Source organism: Pogonomyrmex barbatus, unplaced genomic scaffold (genome assembly GCF_055798465.1).
Source record: "Pogonomyrmex barbatus isolate J1 unplaced genomic scaffold, ASM5579846v1 scaffold4, whole genome shotgun sequence".
NCBI lineage: Eukaryota > Metazoa > Arthropoda > Insecta > Hymenoptera > Formicidae > Pogonomyrmex > Pogonomyrmex barbatus.
Genome location: NW_028297138.1, coordinates 749,320 through 766,616, shown reverse-complemented (window position 1 = coordinate 766,616; position 17,297 = coordinate 749,320). Strand labels below are relative to the sequence as shown.

General features: G+C 36.2%; 1 protein-coding gene across 31 annotated transcripts in view; it reads left to right on the top strand.

The window, feature by feature from the left end:
* The window catches only part of pHCl-1 (pH-sensitive chloride channel 1), a 1,184,550-nt gene that overhangs the window by 653,121 nt on the left and 514,132 nt on the right, over nucleotides 1–17,297 (top strand). For 24 of the 31 annotated variants that reach the window (XR_016140122.1, XM_089080706.1, XM_089080699.1 and 21 more), the window contains one exon: nucleotides 14,953–15,042. The exons of the other annotated variants lie outside the window; for them this stretch is intronic. Coding sequence is in view for 23 of the 24 variants with exons in the window: in XM_089080706.1 (XP_088936832.1) it covers nucleotides 14,953–15,042 (90 nt within the window). In the remaining variant the exon portion in view is untranslated. The remainder of the gene's footprint in view (nucleotides 1–14,952; nucleotides 15,043–17,297) is intronic. 31 annotated transcript variants of the gene reach the window in all.

Genomic DNA, 17,297 nt, shown 5'->3' with positions numbered 1-17,297 from the left:
GCTTACCAATATCCATTTTTTCCTTGCTACCATTTTCCGCCTTTCTTTTTTGATGTTTAGTACTATTTTGGCTCTTATCAATCTGTGGTCACTGCCAACCGAGAAGTTATTTAGCACATTCACGTCATGGACTATTTCTTTCTGATTCTCTGCGAGAACTAGGTCGATCTCTCTTTTTTGTAGTGCCGTCTGGGTTCGTCCATTTTCTTCTCTCAAGTTTTTGGAAGAATGTGTTTATATTTATAAAGATGTTGTGTTGGAGCACAAATTCCAGTAGTTTACTTCCTCTTTCGTTTCTCTCGCCCACTCGTTCCATGGCCTTTTTTTCTTCTTCGGCTTTCTTTTTGCCTACTTTTGCGTTAGAGTCGCTAAACATTATTGTATTGTGAGCTTTGGAGTATTTGAGGGTTCTCTCCACATCTTTATAAAAGATCTCCACCTTTTCCTGGCTATGGTTAATTGTAGGTGCATATGCTTGGACTATTTTTATTATATATTATATTTATATTTATATTTATATTTATTATATATTATATTTCTTCTTGAGTGTTATAATCACATAACATACTCTCATTGATTTGCTTCCTATTTCTAATATATCTTCAACTAAACTCTTATTCATCGGAAAGCCCGTATCTCTTATTGATGCATCCTCTTCATAATAGTACAGGACATTATCGTTATTCATCGTCAGCTGTCCTTCGTCTTTTCTTCTGACCTCATTTGTTCCCAACACATCCTACTTGATACACTATAATGATTAGTAATAGATAGTAATTAATAATTAATAATAAATTAAATATTTATTTAAGTAATGTATTCATTGATATATGATTGTTATTGTTTTATAACGGTCCATCCTCGCCGGGCGGTGTCGTGCGAGGGGTGCTCGTCGGTTGCCGAATTCGGAAATTAATAAGGTTATTCAATTAAGATATTGGTTAAAAATATATTTATTTGATTTGATGATGTGGATACACAGCGGTATAGATTCGCTCAGCGCGCTGTTGACAGGTTTTAAGTCCTGTTCAGTGCGTGTGACGTATGCGGGATGCACTCGGAGTGCGCAGCGCATGTGTCAGGGCGAGTGATTGGTTCGTGACGGGGTTTACTGGTCGTGCAGGCGCGCGATTGGTTGAACGGCAGTTCGTCGGTAGCGTGCCGCGTGATCGATGCGTGTTCGAATGTCAGGAGTGAGAATGCTCGCTCCTGTTCGTGGATTTTACTCGAGCGACAAGTACACTTGTCGGAGACCAAGAATACTCCGTCCCGTGTGCTCGTGTAAGGGTAAGAGTGGTGAGACCGAGAATGCTCCGTCTCGGAGTCGGAAGATAGGAAGAACGCGTGACAAGTATGCTTGTCGAAAACTGAGAACTACTTACTTCATCCCGGTTTGCTCGTATCGTTAGCAAGGAAGCGTTGAGACTGAGAATGCTCTGTCTCGGAGAAGCGAGAGCCAAGTATGCTTGACGGGGACTGAGAATGCTCTGTTCCGATTTTCTCACTTTTGCAAATGGATGATACCTGGTATCGAGTATGCTTGACGGAAATCAGGAATGCCTAGTCTCGGTTTTCGGTATTGGTTGAAGATGAGAACAGATAGGAGGATCGGATCGATTTGATTTTATCGGGAATCAGCCGGGTTTATACATCCGTCTTGTTATTTTGCAGCTTGCAAAATAACGCAGGTCGTCGGCGATACTTGACACGCACGTGATGAGTGCATGCTTGTTGTGCGCGCAACGGTCGATGTGGTCGGTATCACGGACCCGCGACGATCGGCATATTCCGTATCGGGCGCAAAACCCGGTCGCACTTATCTAGAACAGAGCGCGGGAAGCGCATCATTACAATTTGAGAGTTAGCTAGGATGATACTAGACTGGGACCGTGAGTAACGCACCGAGTAAAGTTATGCCGCGATTAATTTATTCCTATATCATAAATATCATAGATCATTAAACTGTCTTGAGATTCTCAATACGATAAAAGTTCTTGAGACACTCCAGCTGACACTCGAGCTGACCACGAAACGAGCAGACACAGCTAAAGTTTGTGAGAAGTCCGAAACCAATGAGACAAACGATATTCCGCCGATCTTGGAGAGATTATATTAATGCTCTCCAAGTGAGCAAATCCAATGCCGAGAGATGAGAACAAGGATTCACTCGCCGGCCACGTGAACACCACGTGGAGAGTTCGAACACGCTTCGTGATGTAGCCGGAGATGATCCGGCAGCATTTCTTGTCACTTTTTCTCATTGAATCCTTCTACGAAAGAGTTCTTGTGATCAGAGCTGTTCCTTTATAACTTTCTTAAGAAGAGTCTTAAGAAACTTTCTTAAGACGAGAATCTCACAAGAGCGAAGATCTGATTCGAGCGGTTGCGATGCACATAATGGCCGAAACGAGAGCGATCTAGTGAGAGCACGCAATGGAGAAGACGGCCGAGAGCGCGCCTCAGCGACCAATTTCGGACAATCATGCAATATTCATGAACGTCCGTGAGGTGTCGCTCTCTAAGAGAGAGACACCGGTGCGCGATTTCAATATAATATAGGCTCATTTTCGAACATTTATTATTAATTATTACTGTGCGGAATTGAGACGCCGTTTGCTGGAACGATCCTCGATTGAGGATCCGATGAGTGACAGAGTTATTCAGAGACAGAGAAATTTCTTAGAAACAGATCACAGTAATTTAATGAATCAACATTTACAATGAGATATACAGAATGTAGGGTTCGTTGGTTGCATATACTTTAAGAAAATAGAATAACTGTTCGCCAGTCGGCTTGCACGCACTTGTATAGGCGATTCGTACGAATTGCGTGATCATGTGTTGAGCGAATGTTTGCAACGTGTTGAGCGAATGTTCGCAACGGGTTGAATGAAAGAATGTTCACAATGTTTTGAGCGAATGTTCGCAACAGGTTGAGAGAATGTTCGCAAGCTCTTGCATTGATTGAATTTAACGAATAATTACATGTTGCTTCGTCAATCTGAGATACACGCATTTGTCACCGAGAATTCGCTCTTGGAGAACGTTCGCAGCAAATTCTTGTTGAGTTCGAAGGCATTTGAATCACTATATGGCGATAAAAAACGTCACACGTTACTTTGAATCGAATAGGATTCAGGATGCGGTCATGAATCAAGAGTTCGCCACGAGAATGCTTCGTCGAGAAGTCTCTCTCGCAATAACGATTAAACTGTAATATTATTACGAGACGAGTGAGATAGACAAGTATAAATTACGACACGAGCTTCACTAAAGAATACGACAAGAATGACAGAGAATGATAAGAGCACTTATATGACGACAGGAGCACGGTGTACTTTTTATGAGCAGAAATCATGATCGACTGAGAATTGAACTGAGAATTTTGGTAACAAGGATTTTTTGCGAGGAGCTTGCAGGATCATCCGATTTCGTCCTATCAGTGATTAACACGAAGAATCATGTGCTTTTCGGCTTTGATAGCTTATACATACGTTCCGTTGATTGCGAAATAACGCTGCCATTAAAGGGTGACTTATAAACATAATTACTTCCGCATGGTAACTATCGATGGGCTACCTGGCACCACTGATCGGATGATTAAGACAATCGATTGCCGTGGATCGTCATGCGCCCTTCGCGTGTTCCATGTCACGCACTCAGACGTGATTTACTTATGGCAATTTCAAACAAGTATAAATTATATATATTTATAGCTTTTTTAATTGCTAATCTTTGTGAGAAATTTATTTATAAAGAACAAGAATTATTATTTCATGTCTCTGATGTTTTTTCCTCACAAACAATTTTTCCAAAAAATTTTGGCGCAATACTCTGAAAAAAATAAAACAAAAGTAAGATATAATAACTTTTTAAAAACTAAAAAATTGTAAGAAAAACGTTAATGTTCGTATAAATTTTCAAAATATCAATATACTTACAAAGTAGCATTTTGTACTGGTGAAATGATGTATTATATTAAACTACGCTCGCAAAGCGATGGCATTTTATACTACTGTTTACGTAACAAATTACTGACTTTGATTTGTTAGTTTGCACATGCACTTTGGATTATTTATATTTTATTATTTATATTACAACATTATGATATGGTACTATGACCTTATTCATCTTATGTTTAAGTATTATGTTAAGTATTATGTTTTTCTGGCTGTAATAAAAGTCACTTTCGATTATATGCAGGATACATATGTTTATCTCTATCGTCATTTTCTATCACGGAAAAATACGAGTAAACATATAAAGAATCGAGCGGACGGCAAATACGAAAGCATATACAGGTGTTTGTAATTATTTCTCGAAAATGATATGTTGTAAAATAACTTTATCTATGATTGAATTCGTATTAAAATAATCTTTAATTTCATTAAATCTAATTTCTTTAAAAAAATTTTTAATTTTAAAAGAAAAATAAAGTGGTGGGGGAAATGTTTAAAATTTTTTTTTTATTTTTTAGGAGTACTTATAAAGTACTTATAAAGTACTCTTGAAATCCAATTTTTGTTCGAAACATTTTCTTCTATCTCTTCTAGTTTCGACATTTGCTTTAAAAATGATTTTTTTCAAAAGAATGTTTCATTTTTTAAAAGTGAAAATGGGCACGTATAGAAAAATGCGTGTTTCTTATTTTGGTCTAAAAAACAACATACTACAAGCTCATCGAAATCGAAGAGTGACACTTCGGTCCGTTTCCTTGTAAGTCTCAAATTAGCAGAAAACTGTAATATTAATTTAATATACTACTAGAAAAAATTTCGAAATGTACGGATTCTTTTTTTTTTTGTTTGATATTTATATTGCGATCTGTCTTGAATAAAGAAGGTAGATTTAACTATAGGTTTGTCGCACTTGATATCGTCTTGAATGAATAGTGTTTATTAACACGTATTTCTAAAACATCTATATTAGTTAGAGGTCAGGTTTAGCAGACTAATCCGATTTTTTAATTGACTAAGTCTTGAGATCTTTCGTTTGAGTCTTTCTGATAATAGAGGGTTTTGTAAGTTGACTTGCTGATGGGTTTGCTGATGAGTTGTGTAGTGAAGCGTTCCGCATGTTTTTGAGTGTATGACTGTATTTCCTCCTTGATTGTAGGAATACGTAGATTGTGATGTATCTGATCATTAGTAATGTACTAAGGAGCATTGACGATTGTACGAAGTACACATCTTTGATTGGACATACCTTTGCAGTATTTCGATATTGGAATAGACTGCTGTTCCCCACAACTGTATCTCGTACGTCCAAATCGGTTTTAATTTAGACTTGTAAAGAAGAAGTTTGCTCTCTAAGGGAAGATGTAGGATAGGATTTGATGAACATCCAATGATTCAGTATATTTTCTTCATTTGTAGGCCCAGTTGTTTACGTTTAAAGAATATATTATGTTTTCTCCAGTTCAGCTTTCTGTCTAGATGGAGTACCAGATATTTGACTTGATCATTTTGAGGTATTTGAACTCTGTTGAGTGTTACTGGTGGGCATATTCCTTGTCTATTGATAAATGTTATCTGAACAGATTTGCATTCGTTGACTTTTATACGCCATGTCTTGAGCCACTTCTCTACTTTATATAGGCTTATTTGCAGTATGTTCGACGCTGCAGTTCGTCGTGTACTGATAGAACAGCTGTGTCTTCCGCAAAAGTTCTCACTACAGTTCTATTTGGGTTGGCAGATCTGCCATATAATAGATATAGACTAAGACACAAAACGCTGCCTTGAAGAACACCAGCGCAGATTTCGTGAAGATCAGTTCTAGCGACTCCGAATTTATCGTACATGTGTCGCCTATTGAGGTAGGATTTGAAGAAGGTGTAATAATTTACAGAAAGGTTAAGCTTGATTTTATATAGAAAACTATCATGCCAGATTTTGTCAAAAGCTTGGGACACGTCCAAAAATACAACGAAACAATATTGTTTACTCTCAAGTGAGACATTGATTTTGTCCACAAGTTTATGCATTTGTTCTGTTGTGCTTTTCCTGAACCCAAGTTAATGATTTGGTGTTATTGAGTTGTCGGAAAAGTCATGACGTATTTTTTCTGTTTTTCAAAGGTCATTTATTTATATAAAGAACAAAGATCAATCAATGATATATTGCCCGTTTTGTTCAATAATCTTTTGCTATCTCTCAGTTTCATAATTCCTCGTTCATAGAAGAATCTATCTTTATCGACGAAAAACTGAACAAGGTGCTGATTTACAGTCTCATCTGAATTAAACATTATACCATGCAAGGAGTTTTGAAGAGAGCGAAACAAATGGAAGTCTGACGGTGCAAGGTCAGGTGAGTATGATGAGTGTGGTAATACATCCCATCCAAGCTCCAATAATTTTTGACGGGTGGTCAAACTTGTGAATCGCGTTGTCGTGATGGAACACAACTCCTTTACGATTAACGAGCTCTGGACGTTTCTGGATGATGGATTTGTTCAAACTGTCCAATTGCCGACAGTACACATTCGAATTGATTGTTTGATTCCTTGATAGGAGCTCGAAAAACACGACACCTTTAAAATCCCACCACACAGAACATAACCTTTCTCTGATAAATGTTTGCTTTTGATGTCGTTTGAGGCGAATCATCACATCGGGACCAAGACCGTTTGCGCATCACATTGTTGTAAACAATCCACTTCTCATCTAGTTATAGTTGCTTCAAAAAAGGATCGTTTTCCTCACGTTTAATGAGGATATCGCAGATGTTTTTACGCGCCATCAAATGAATCTCTTTAAATTCATGAGGAATCCAAATATCGAGCTTGCTTACGTATCCCAGCTTCTTTAGGTGGTCATGAACACTTGAATGATGGATGTTCAATATTTCTGCAATTTCGTGTAACGTGAGTTTGACTCGATCAATGCCTTTATTTTGTCATCATCAATCTCAGTGGGCCTCCTTGACTGTTGTTGAGGTCAAAATCACCAGCACGGAATTTCGTAAACCATCGTTGGCATTGATGTTCTTGTAGAGCATTGTCATCGTAAACTTTACGCAACTTTTCACAAGCTTGAAACGCGCGTTCTTCCCTTTATGGAAGTAAAATAATAATATGGCGAAAATGCACAGTTTGGTCTTCCATCTTCCACTTGTTATAAAATTTCCAAAACTGAATCAAATCGCTCAATTTTTTTTTTTAGAATGAAGCTATCAGCTGTCGAATGACATAGCAATAACATAGATGCGAATGACTCCAGTACTTTCAAAAATGAACTAGCGCCATTTGTTACAAAAATGCGTCATGACTCCGACAATTAATAGTTGTTTCTATTCAATAAAAACTATGATTCGTTGTAAAATTAACTATTCCATTACCTTAGAAGAAACGGGCTAGTAGATTGATAGGACTTCACATCTTCCGCTGATTTGCCCGGTTTTTAGATCATAATAATCTTAGCAACTTTCCAAGTTCAACTTGCGGGGACATACAATCTCTCCGTAGTATTACATTATACAATTGCGTGAAATAAATATCTTCGATTGGGAGCTCTTTTAATAGTTTATCTGTTATAAAGTCGTACCCGGGTGTCTTGTTGCAGTTTAGATTCTTGATTACTGATAGCACTTCTTGTAAATTTTTTGATTGATAAATTAAGCTGGATTTGTTGATTTACGATTTCTCTAATATTTATTACGTCGTCAGGCAGACATTTGTTTGGATTTGGAATGAATACTGTCGAGAGATGATTGATAAAAGCTTCGCCTTTTTTAAAATTACTTCTAGCTCAGCTATTGTCATGCTTACGAATGGGTGGAGAAATAGTCGGTGGATGCTTTAGTTTTTTAATAGCTTTCCAGTGAGTAATCTGTTGCTACGGAGGCGTTTCAATTCCTTAAATAGGTTTGTAGGCCATAGTTTTTTGCGTCTTGTAACAGAGTTTTGAGTATCCTAATTACTTGATTAAGACTTTTGGCAGGGCTTCCATTTTCTACGTAGTTTACGCTTCTCCATTATTTTCTCTCTAATCGTAGGAGAGCAGACTGTTCCAGAAGGGCTCATGTCATAATTGCTTGGTGTAGAATTCCACGCTGCATGTTGAATTGAGCTGTTAAATTTAAAACGGTCTCGCTTTCCCGCGCGGAGAGCGGTCAGTTGGTTGCCAGGAGGGGAAGCAAGGACGTTGGAGACAGAAAGTTGTTATTAAATTGTTAGGCAATAATTATAACAAATAACGATGCTTTATTTAACTAACAGTGGTGCGGTGGAATGCACCGAATCTTCGCGTCAATTGTTCGTAGCCGTGGACGGGCGAGACGGCGATCGGCGCGCGGATAGCGCGTGGATACAAAATAAGATATCGCTCGGGCGGTCGGCGCGATACTGATCGCGGCGCGCAGTTCGGTGGCGCGGGGCGCGCGCGGCGGCGGCGGTGTCGCACGTGTTCGTCGCGGGCCTTTAAATCGGCGTTAATTTAAACGTGCACGCGTGTCGCGGGTGTTGTCGCGAGGGTGGATATTTCGCGAGGTCGTCGGATCGTTTAGATCGGAGAACGGGTGTGCCCGTTCCCTGCCGAGAGGGCTCGGCTGACGGGGGGTGCGCCCCTCGTCTGTCTGCGTGAATACCGAGTGAACTCGGCCAGCCGGGGAGGGCCCCGGTTGCGTGCGGAGAAGAAAGTGGCGGTGCCGAGTGTACTCGGCCGACCAGGGTGTACCCTGGTGCTCGGAGAGGTGATATCGGGGAGAACCCCGATACTCGGCGGTGAAATCTCGGAACGGCGGAGTCGGATCGAGTGAACTCGACGCGCTGGGGAGACCCCAGCAACTCTCGGCTTACCGTGCGAGATACGAAGACGGCTTTCGGCCAGGCCAAGCGAACTTGGCGCGTTGGGGAGAGCCCCAACAAAACTCAGGCTTGCTACCGGTTTCGGATGCTCGCTTCCTTGAGACGGGCTCTCGGAAAACGAGCTAGGAACAGGAGTAAACGAGGAATGCTTTCCTGTGGAGAGCGATGCCTTTTTATACCCGAGATCGACCTCGGTATTTTCGGTCGGATCGGTCGGATTGGTCGATCTCGGCGTTAGCATTCCTCCCCCCAGGAGCGGAAAAAAGGATCGGATATAATTGGTTTTTTAGGGATTAGACGGAATAGGAGCGGGGGATGATTAAAGATAGGGAAGGAATTCGGTGGGAAGGTAACGGCGCGGTGCGGGGATGGTTACGCGCTTGTGGACGCGGTCGTGGCGCGGTGCGGGACGCTCGCTCGGTTGCGTGGCGCGGCGTCGGTGCGGCGCGGGACGCGTTCACGCTCGATGGTACGGTGCGTGGCGCGGTGCGGAGTGCGTTAGCGCTTGTTGGCGCGACGCTTGGCGCGGTGCGGGGAAATACCACGAAAACATACATGTTTTCGTGGTATTCTCCGACGCTTCGGAATTCGCGTATGGATATATTAAAAAAGGAGGCATTACTGCCTCTTTGCGGCCACTGCGCCTGGTATTCGGCGGTCCCCGACGGATGGTCGGTCGGGGGAAATTCGGAGGAGGAATGGAGCGGAGGGATGCGTTCTGTTACAAATTGTTCGACAGTTTCCGTGATGTCATCATCAGTTTTTGGCGATATTAAGGTCAAGTGTAGCCTTGACTATTTCGTGAAATCTCTCTCAGTTTGTTTTTTGGTTGTGCAATCTTGGTGATTTTTCCGTAGTTACGATCTGTCTACAGAACGTGATTGGATAATGATTTAATGACAATTGGATAATGATCTAATGACAATTCTAAGCACAATTTACATTTTATGTATTGACTGGACATTCCTTTTGTGATACAGAAATCAATAAGATTAGTTTATTAGAATCGAATGGCCAATAGGTAAATTCTCCAGTCGAAATCACACTCATATTCGGTCGTCCGTAGTCCGTAGTTCACGATCTCTAAATAAAGTTAGACTGGAACTCCAGAGAACATTTTTGGCATTGTAGTTCCCATCAATGATGACCCAGACTAGTGAGGAATTTTGTGATTTTTTTTAAAAATAAAATATCTCAGAGGGCAGTAAACTGCTAATAAGATTATGGGATCGGTTTAATCTTCGATCACAATGCTAGTGACTTGAAGACGATTTTTATTATATGAATTAGTTGCGTGATATTTTATGCTATCTCTAATGATTGCTGTACCTCCATGAGTTGTACTATCAGAGTGGTTGATGTGATATAGTTTATATTTTGGTATTCTTAAGAAGCTTCTTCTTGTGAAATGTGTCTCTGAGATTAACGTTGCATGCCTTAAGAAATATTTGTAATTCGTCAGAATGTTGTAACAAACAAATGTTGGCATTCCATACTACAATATTTAATTATCAAATGTAGTGCTAATTTGGGAATAAGATTATACATCATGTTTTATCGTATTTGTTATTTGTTGAACCAGTTGTTTTAACATTTCTATAAGTTCTTTATTATTTTTATTTTGTCAATGTTCATTGCTATTATTGATCGTAAGATCTTGTACGGGTGGCTGCTATACTTCTTTGGAGTATGATACCATTGCATTTCTTTCTTTATCCAATGATGTTGTCTGTGCAGCTTGTTCTGGAGTGAGAAATAATATTGATTTAGGTCTAAGACTTGTAAATCTGGTTTTCTGCAATTGTTTGTAGACAGAACATCTCTTGTAGTTTGTGAGCTTCCGGTACAGAGAACACATGTTACATTGTCTGATCTCTCCTTTTTTGAGCATTGTTTGGTTTGTTCGCCAGCATACTTTACACATCCCTAATAATACAAGAACGATCTCAGGACGTTCTCAGGATGTCTTATTAAATGAGCCGAATATCCTGAAGACTATCTATTATGATCCTGAAACAGGACGTCCTGTGGACTAGCAAATAAGCGTCTTATTACGGTCTCGAGACGTCCTCAGGACGTTCTTCACTCAGCCTCAGGCTATCCTGAGGACTTTTTTAAGACGACTTTAGGATGATTTCATGATGACTTCAGGGCCATCCTGAAAATGATCGCATTCTGATATTGCTACTATAGAATCTATAATATATGTGACACTCCTTACGGAAAATAATTGAAAAAAATAAAAAAATGAAAAAAAAGAGAGAAAGTAATGAAACATCTTTTTTATCTATTTCATCGCATGTTTCTAAAACCGGTCACTTAGAGATCCTGCTCGATGTTACTTAATTTTATAACATTTGTTTTAAGTTATTATTGTTACGTTTATTTTACGTCATTATTTAATACACTGACGACGAATGACGAAAAATGACTTTAAATCATCGTCATGATGTCATCTTGCTACTTGGGCCAGAATATGTTATTATGGTATTTTCAGAATACGTTTCAGAATTGTGTCAGGACAATGTCAAAATTATCAACAATTATTTATTAAAAATGCGTTATAAATGAATCAAGCTTTATTACTTATAACGCTAGTTATACAAAACATAAAAATTCTTATTTTGAACATATGAAGAAATAAAATATAAATATATATATATATATATATATATATATATATATATATATAACATAAATTATAAACTCTTTAACGTAAATTTTTTTAAGATAATTAATTTTTAAAGAAATTTTATATTTTTATATATATATATATAACGCATTTTTAATAAATAATTGTTAATAATCCTGACATTGTCCTGACACAGTCCTACAACTAAAAATATCATAATAACATATTCTGGATCAATATTAGTTATATAATGGATGTCCACAGGATTAGGACAGATATATTTAAGACTTTTTCAGGACATCCCTAAGAATGCTTGTGGGATATTCTAAAGTTATTCTAAAATCATTCTAAAGTCGTCCTAAAAAAGTCAGGATGCCTGAGGCTGAATGGAGAACGTCCCGAGAACGTCTCCAGGTCGTAATAAGGCACTTATTTGCTAGTCTACAGGACGTCCAAAAATTTTTGTTTAAGTGTAATGTCCTAAACATGTCCTACATAAACATGTCCCGGGATATTCAGGACATATACAAAATCATCCTGAGGACGTCCTATGCTGTTAGGGATCTTGATCTGCGTTTGCAGAATTTTTTGTGGCTATACTGTTGACAGTTTGCCCACTGCGGTATATCTTTTCTAGGTCGAGGTACCATACGATATTGCAAGAGGTACTAGTTTTATATATTTTCTTATTGTTAACATTAGGATTCAAATCGACAAAGAAAATCGGGGTTTCTTAGTCACTCTTTGTTTCACGTTCTATATATTGGAGATACTATGACTCAATTGTTCTGTAGCTTCTTTAATCTCATCAGTATTAGTCAATAGGTGCATGTTATTTAGTATAATTCTGAAACTTTCCTTATGTTTTAGATTAAATGTGTAGAATTCTTGTTGCTAGTTTTAACTATAACAATATATGCTTTGGTAGATTTAGGTTAGATCTTTACCTGTTTGATATCAAGTTAATCTCGTAGTCTTGGTGAACAGTTTCATTCAAAAGTTTAGTGAATGGCTGGATATTGCTAACCTCATCAACAAAAATTGAGAGAGATTTTGGGTTGCTTCTCCAGTTGATCAGACTCAATCGAGTCCTCAATATTCGAATCCTGTTAGTCACTGTCAAGTTCTTGGAATCTATTTGATATTGGAATCTGCTCTAGTTAGTAAATATTTATTTTAATTTGTTTATAGATCTAGATATTTATCTTCACAGGACTGTTTCTTAATCTTTTCATAGAGATGATAACTGTAGTCCATAAGTCCTGACGAGTCTTCTTCTGAGTTGTTTTTTTTGTGACTGGACGAAAGTGTCAATGTTGTTGTCCCTTTCACAGGCAGCAATGCTGGATTGAGTTCCACTAAATGAGTACGAGCGAGTTCTGTGGTCCAGTTTTTACAATCTGTTGGAGTTGTAGGCTTTTTTTGTAATTTTGAATTGTTGGTTTTGCCAGCAAAAGACTCCAGCAATTTTGATAGTGTTCTTGGTGTTTTTGTGCTCCTTATGAGGGAAGCATTTGCAAGCAATAGTTGGCCCTTCCCAGAATACATACGACCGGCTTCTGTAGAGAGTGGATTTTTCAGTATGATTGATTTGCTGAGGTAGTATTTCCATTCGTTTCGTCCATTGCTTGATTTGCTGTTAATCCACGAGAGTTATTTTATTTCCCTCCTACCCTGCGACTTCTAAGATCCGCCGAACTATCTCCCCATCCGCCACCCGGGGAACGCGTTCTCTAGCGGTTACAGCTCCGCCGAGGGACAGATTCCTGATAATTATAATCATATTTGGAAACAAAATTTTAAAAATATAGAAACATAGCTGTAAAATATTCAGATTTTAGTCCTTTATTTTCTCAAAGAAGATATGGTCATCATATGGTTATGTATTAAACGTTATGCAGAATGTTCCCGCTATGTTCCCGCTTCATGGACGTTGATTAGATGCAGTATATGGCCTTTAGACGATAGTTAAATTGTTGTTCAAAAAAGATACGTTGTTATATATTTCCATTTTTTTCAAATAGCAACTATGTATTTTCTTTACACCGATTGGCTCATCTCATTATTCATGCATAAATGTAAAATATAGTTGCCAAAACATGAATAGTTTACAAGATATATTTTCTATGTACCTTATGTCAAATTGCATATCAAATTCAAATCTTATAATATAAATGCCTCTAACACGCTCGCCGAAGACCTCTCGCACCGTCGCGCCCGCACCGCGTCTACCATGAACACGCCGAATTCGCGGAACAGACAGCGAGCGAAATCTATTATAATGATTCCTGGAACCGCTTTTCTCGAAACATACGACCAAATTCCGGGACAAATACATTGTAAATATTGTACCTAACAACAACCCCGTCAGCAAAACTGTAAATACTTCAAGCTAGCGATAAATATAAATCTTTGTATGTAACGTAAAGAGGCTCTCGATATTTTATTTCTCTCCGCATAATCTTGACCACATCCGACCGACACTATCCTGCGAAATACGTCGAAACCATGAGCCGCGACGAACAGGGGAAACGTTTTATGGCTAACTAATTGAGAAAGTACTTACTAAAAAAATATAATGTTTTGAAAAGCTCTTAAGAATGCGTAATAAAAAATTGGAGTTTTCATTAAAAAAAAAAAAAAAAAACAAAGTGGACCTTTATATAACGTTGGCATGTCCAAAGTCAAACTGATAAGATCAGTAAATAGATCTTCTTGAACCTTACAACTTTTGTTTGAAATATTTTTTCCAAAAACGCCATCCTTCCGAGTAAATCCGGGATCTTGATCTTATTGAACACTCTGTATATCCGGATCTGGCTATTGCCCTCTTCACTTGTTTTCAGATGCGAGATATCTATGGTAATTTCTAATAATAGTTAAGCCTTTAAAATCTGAATCCTTTCCAAAACTTCTAATACATTATTGCTTAGCTTCAAGTTTTAAAGATAGATAAAATTTAATTTTTGACAGTTTGAGCTTCATTTTTCTCTAAAATTTATTATGCCAATAGATTTTCACTTGTAAATTTAACAAATCAATACACAATTTTTTAAAATTTTGATGTAGATCAGTTAATATAAAATTACATAACTTTCAATTAATCAGTTTTCTTTGAACTTTAATAATACTTTAATAAATTTTGCATTATTTAAAACAGTTACTATTTCTATTCGTATCTTTATTTGGATTTTACTATTTCTTTAATGTTTAATGTTTTATTTATTGTATATATTATTAGATAATGGAAAATTATTGCAAATTAATTAAAGATATGATATGAAATAAAATAAATAATAAAAAAAAATGTTTTTAAACTTTATATGTAATGAAAAAAATGTAAGCTTAGTCCAATGAATAAACCATTCATCAATAACCAATTCTTCTTATGCTCTCAGAGCTTATCTCCATACTTAAAAATTCTTTTTTCGACACATAGAAGATGGAAAAGTACAGAAATAGAAGATAGAAAAAAAAATAGGAAGAAAAGATCGTGGGCTGTTTTGTTGCAGCTGACGGACAGATCATGGTTGACGAGGACGAGTTCGATGATTTTGGAGATTCTAAATGTTCGCTGTGCCAGCGCAGATTTGAAGAGCAAGGTAAAAATCATATCTATCTCTTCGATACAAATATATGAAACGATAAAGCCCATAAAGCTTTAAAGAAGAACAAATGAGGGAGAGAGAGAGAGAGAGAGAGAGAGAGAGAGAGAGAGAGAGAGAGAGAGAGAGAGAGGACCAAGCTTACCAAAACTCAAAACGTCAAGATGTTCTAAGTAGATATTCAATGTTCGTTTCATACATAGTATTTCGATTTTTTCGCATTATTGCGATAAAATTGTCACTTAATTGAAAATCGAAAAATGTATGAATATTCCCAAATTTAATAGAATGTTACAAATGCTAAAGCAATAATTTAACTTTTTTGTCATATATTTAATTGCATCACTTGAATAAAGAAATAATGTAGGGAAAGCTTTTGTGAAATTTATTTAGACTTAATTTATTGTTTATATATTTCTGTATATCTTATATTATTCATATTATGATGTTTATTTATTTATTGAGTTTATATTGTATCATTATAAAATATATTATATCATTGTTACATATGTGCCATTCGTAAATATTTCGTGTCATTTTGCCTTTTTTAAAAATGTAATACAATATTTAAGAAATATTTAGAATTTTTATTTTAAACTTTTTAACTAAAGTCAAATAGATATTAAAAATAAAATTGATAAGTTTCGGAATCAGTAAAAAAGATAAAGGAGCTTATAAGTAAAAGCTAGATGCAAGTACTAAAATATATATTATGTTCAATGAAATAAAAAATATAAAAAACTAAATTTTTACCAAAATAAAAAATTAGCATAAAAATTATCATACATAAAAATTATTAGATAAAAATTATTTTACAATTTTGAAGATTTCCTTTTAAATTAAAATTATCTTGCTCGCTCTTCTTATGGTTAAAGAATAAAATAAAATTATTTAAAGTAAAGGATACTGTAAAAATTTATAATAAAATATTTATGATTTATAATTTTAAAATGAATTCTAATATGATTAAATAATAATGATATAATGTTATGATAATAGTGATATGGTATATGTTACACAATTTGCTATAATCACAGAGAAAAGGAAAATTTTATTATTTTTTTATATGATCTTTTATACAAACTCCGCTTTTTCATATTTTTCATAAAATTTTTATTATATTTTTAATTTCTTATCTGTTATATTTATATGTGCAAGCTAATAGAAGAACTTCATTTGAAATCGATCCTAAAGAAAATACCTGGAAAGCTTTAAATTAGAAAGTTGGAGAAAAAAAATGATAATGATTGAATATCACAGGCATGAATTGTTCATAATATAATCAGTAAATAATTGTTTATATATTTTTACAAAATTCAAGAAATATGAATTTTATTAAATACAGAATCATTTTTAAGAGATGATTTAATTTAATGTTTCTATAATGTTATATCACATATTATGTTCATTCATGCCAATTTTTTGATAAATCCCCTTTAGATACATATATGTATCTAAAATATTTTGTCTAATAAGGAAATCCATGGAAGTGTCCCCCTCCGATTTTGAGGAACTTTTAATATGTTATATTATAGGAAAAATAAGGAACACATTTTTTTATACGTGCTCATATGCATTTTTAAGGAATAAAATACTCCTTTGAAAAAAAAATACCATCGAAACTATAAATGAAAGAAAAAAATGTTTTGAATAAAGGTTTGAATAAAGGTTGCAAGAGTGCTTTATGATACTATTAAAAAGAAATTAATAAAATTGATAAAAAATTGTTTAAACAAATTCCTCCATCCTTTCATATTTTTTTAAATTTTACATTTTTTAAATTACAAAATTAAAGCTAATTTTAATATATAAATAACGAATTTAATCATATATAAAAAAGTTAGTTTCCAAAATATTATTTTTGAGAAATTAGAAGACACGGTAGTGTCTCGGGTGTCAAGTCAATCGTGAATACTACTATGACTTTACGTGATTCGGCGCGATGCAAATACTCGAAATTATCGGATCTTAATAATGGCTAAACCGATCAAGTTCTAAGCAGGCTTGATCGATAGCTTGAGTTCGACTTGCTTAATAAAAGTATTTTTATTTTTCTGCTATGTGCGCTACGAGCGGAGGTATTGCTGGAAATTTTTACTTTAAGAAACGTCGTTGTCATTATTATTATCATCGTCGCCTTTGTACGGCTGCAACGTCTGTCACGAGATGTCATTATTAATCTTATCGACCGAATTATGAGATAAGTCAGTTGATAAGTCAGGATCACTGTAGGATCTAGCGAATCAATGTTC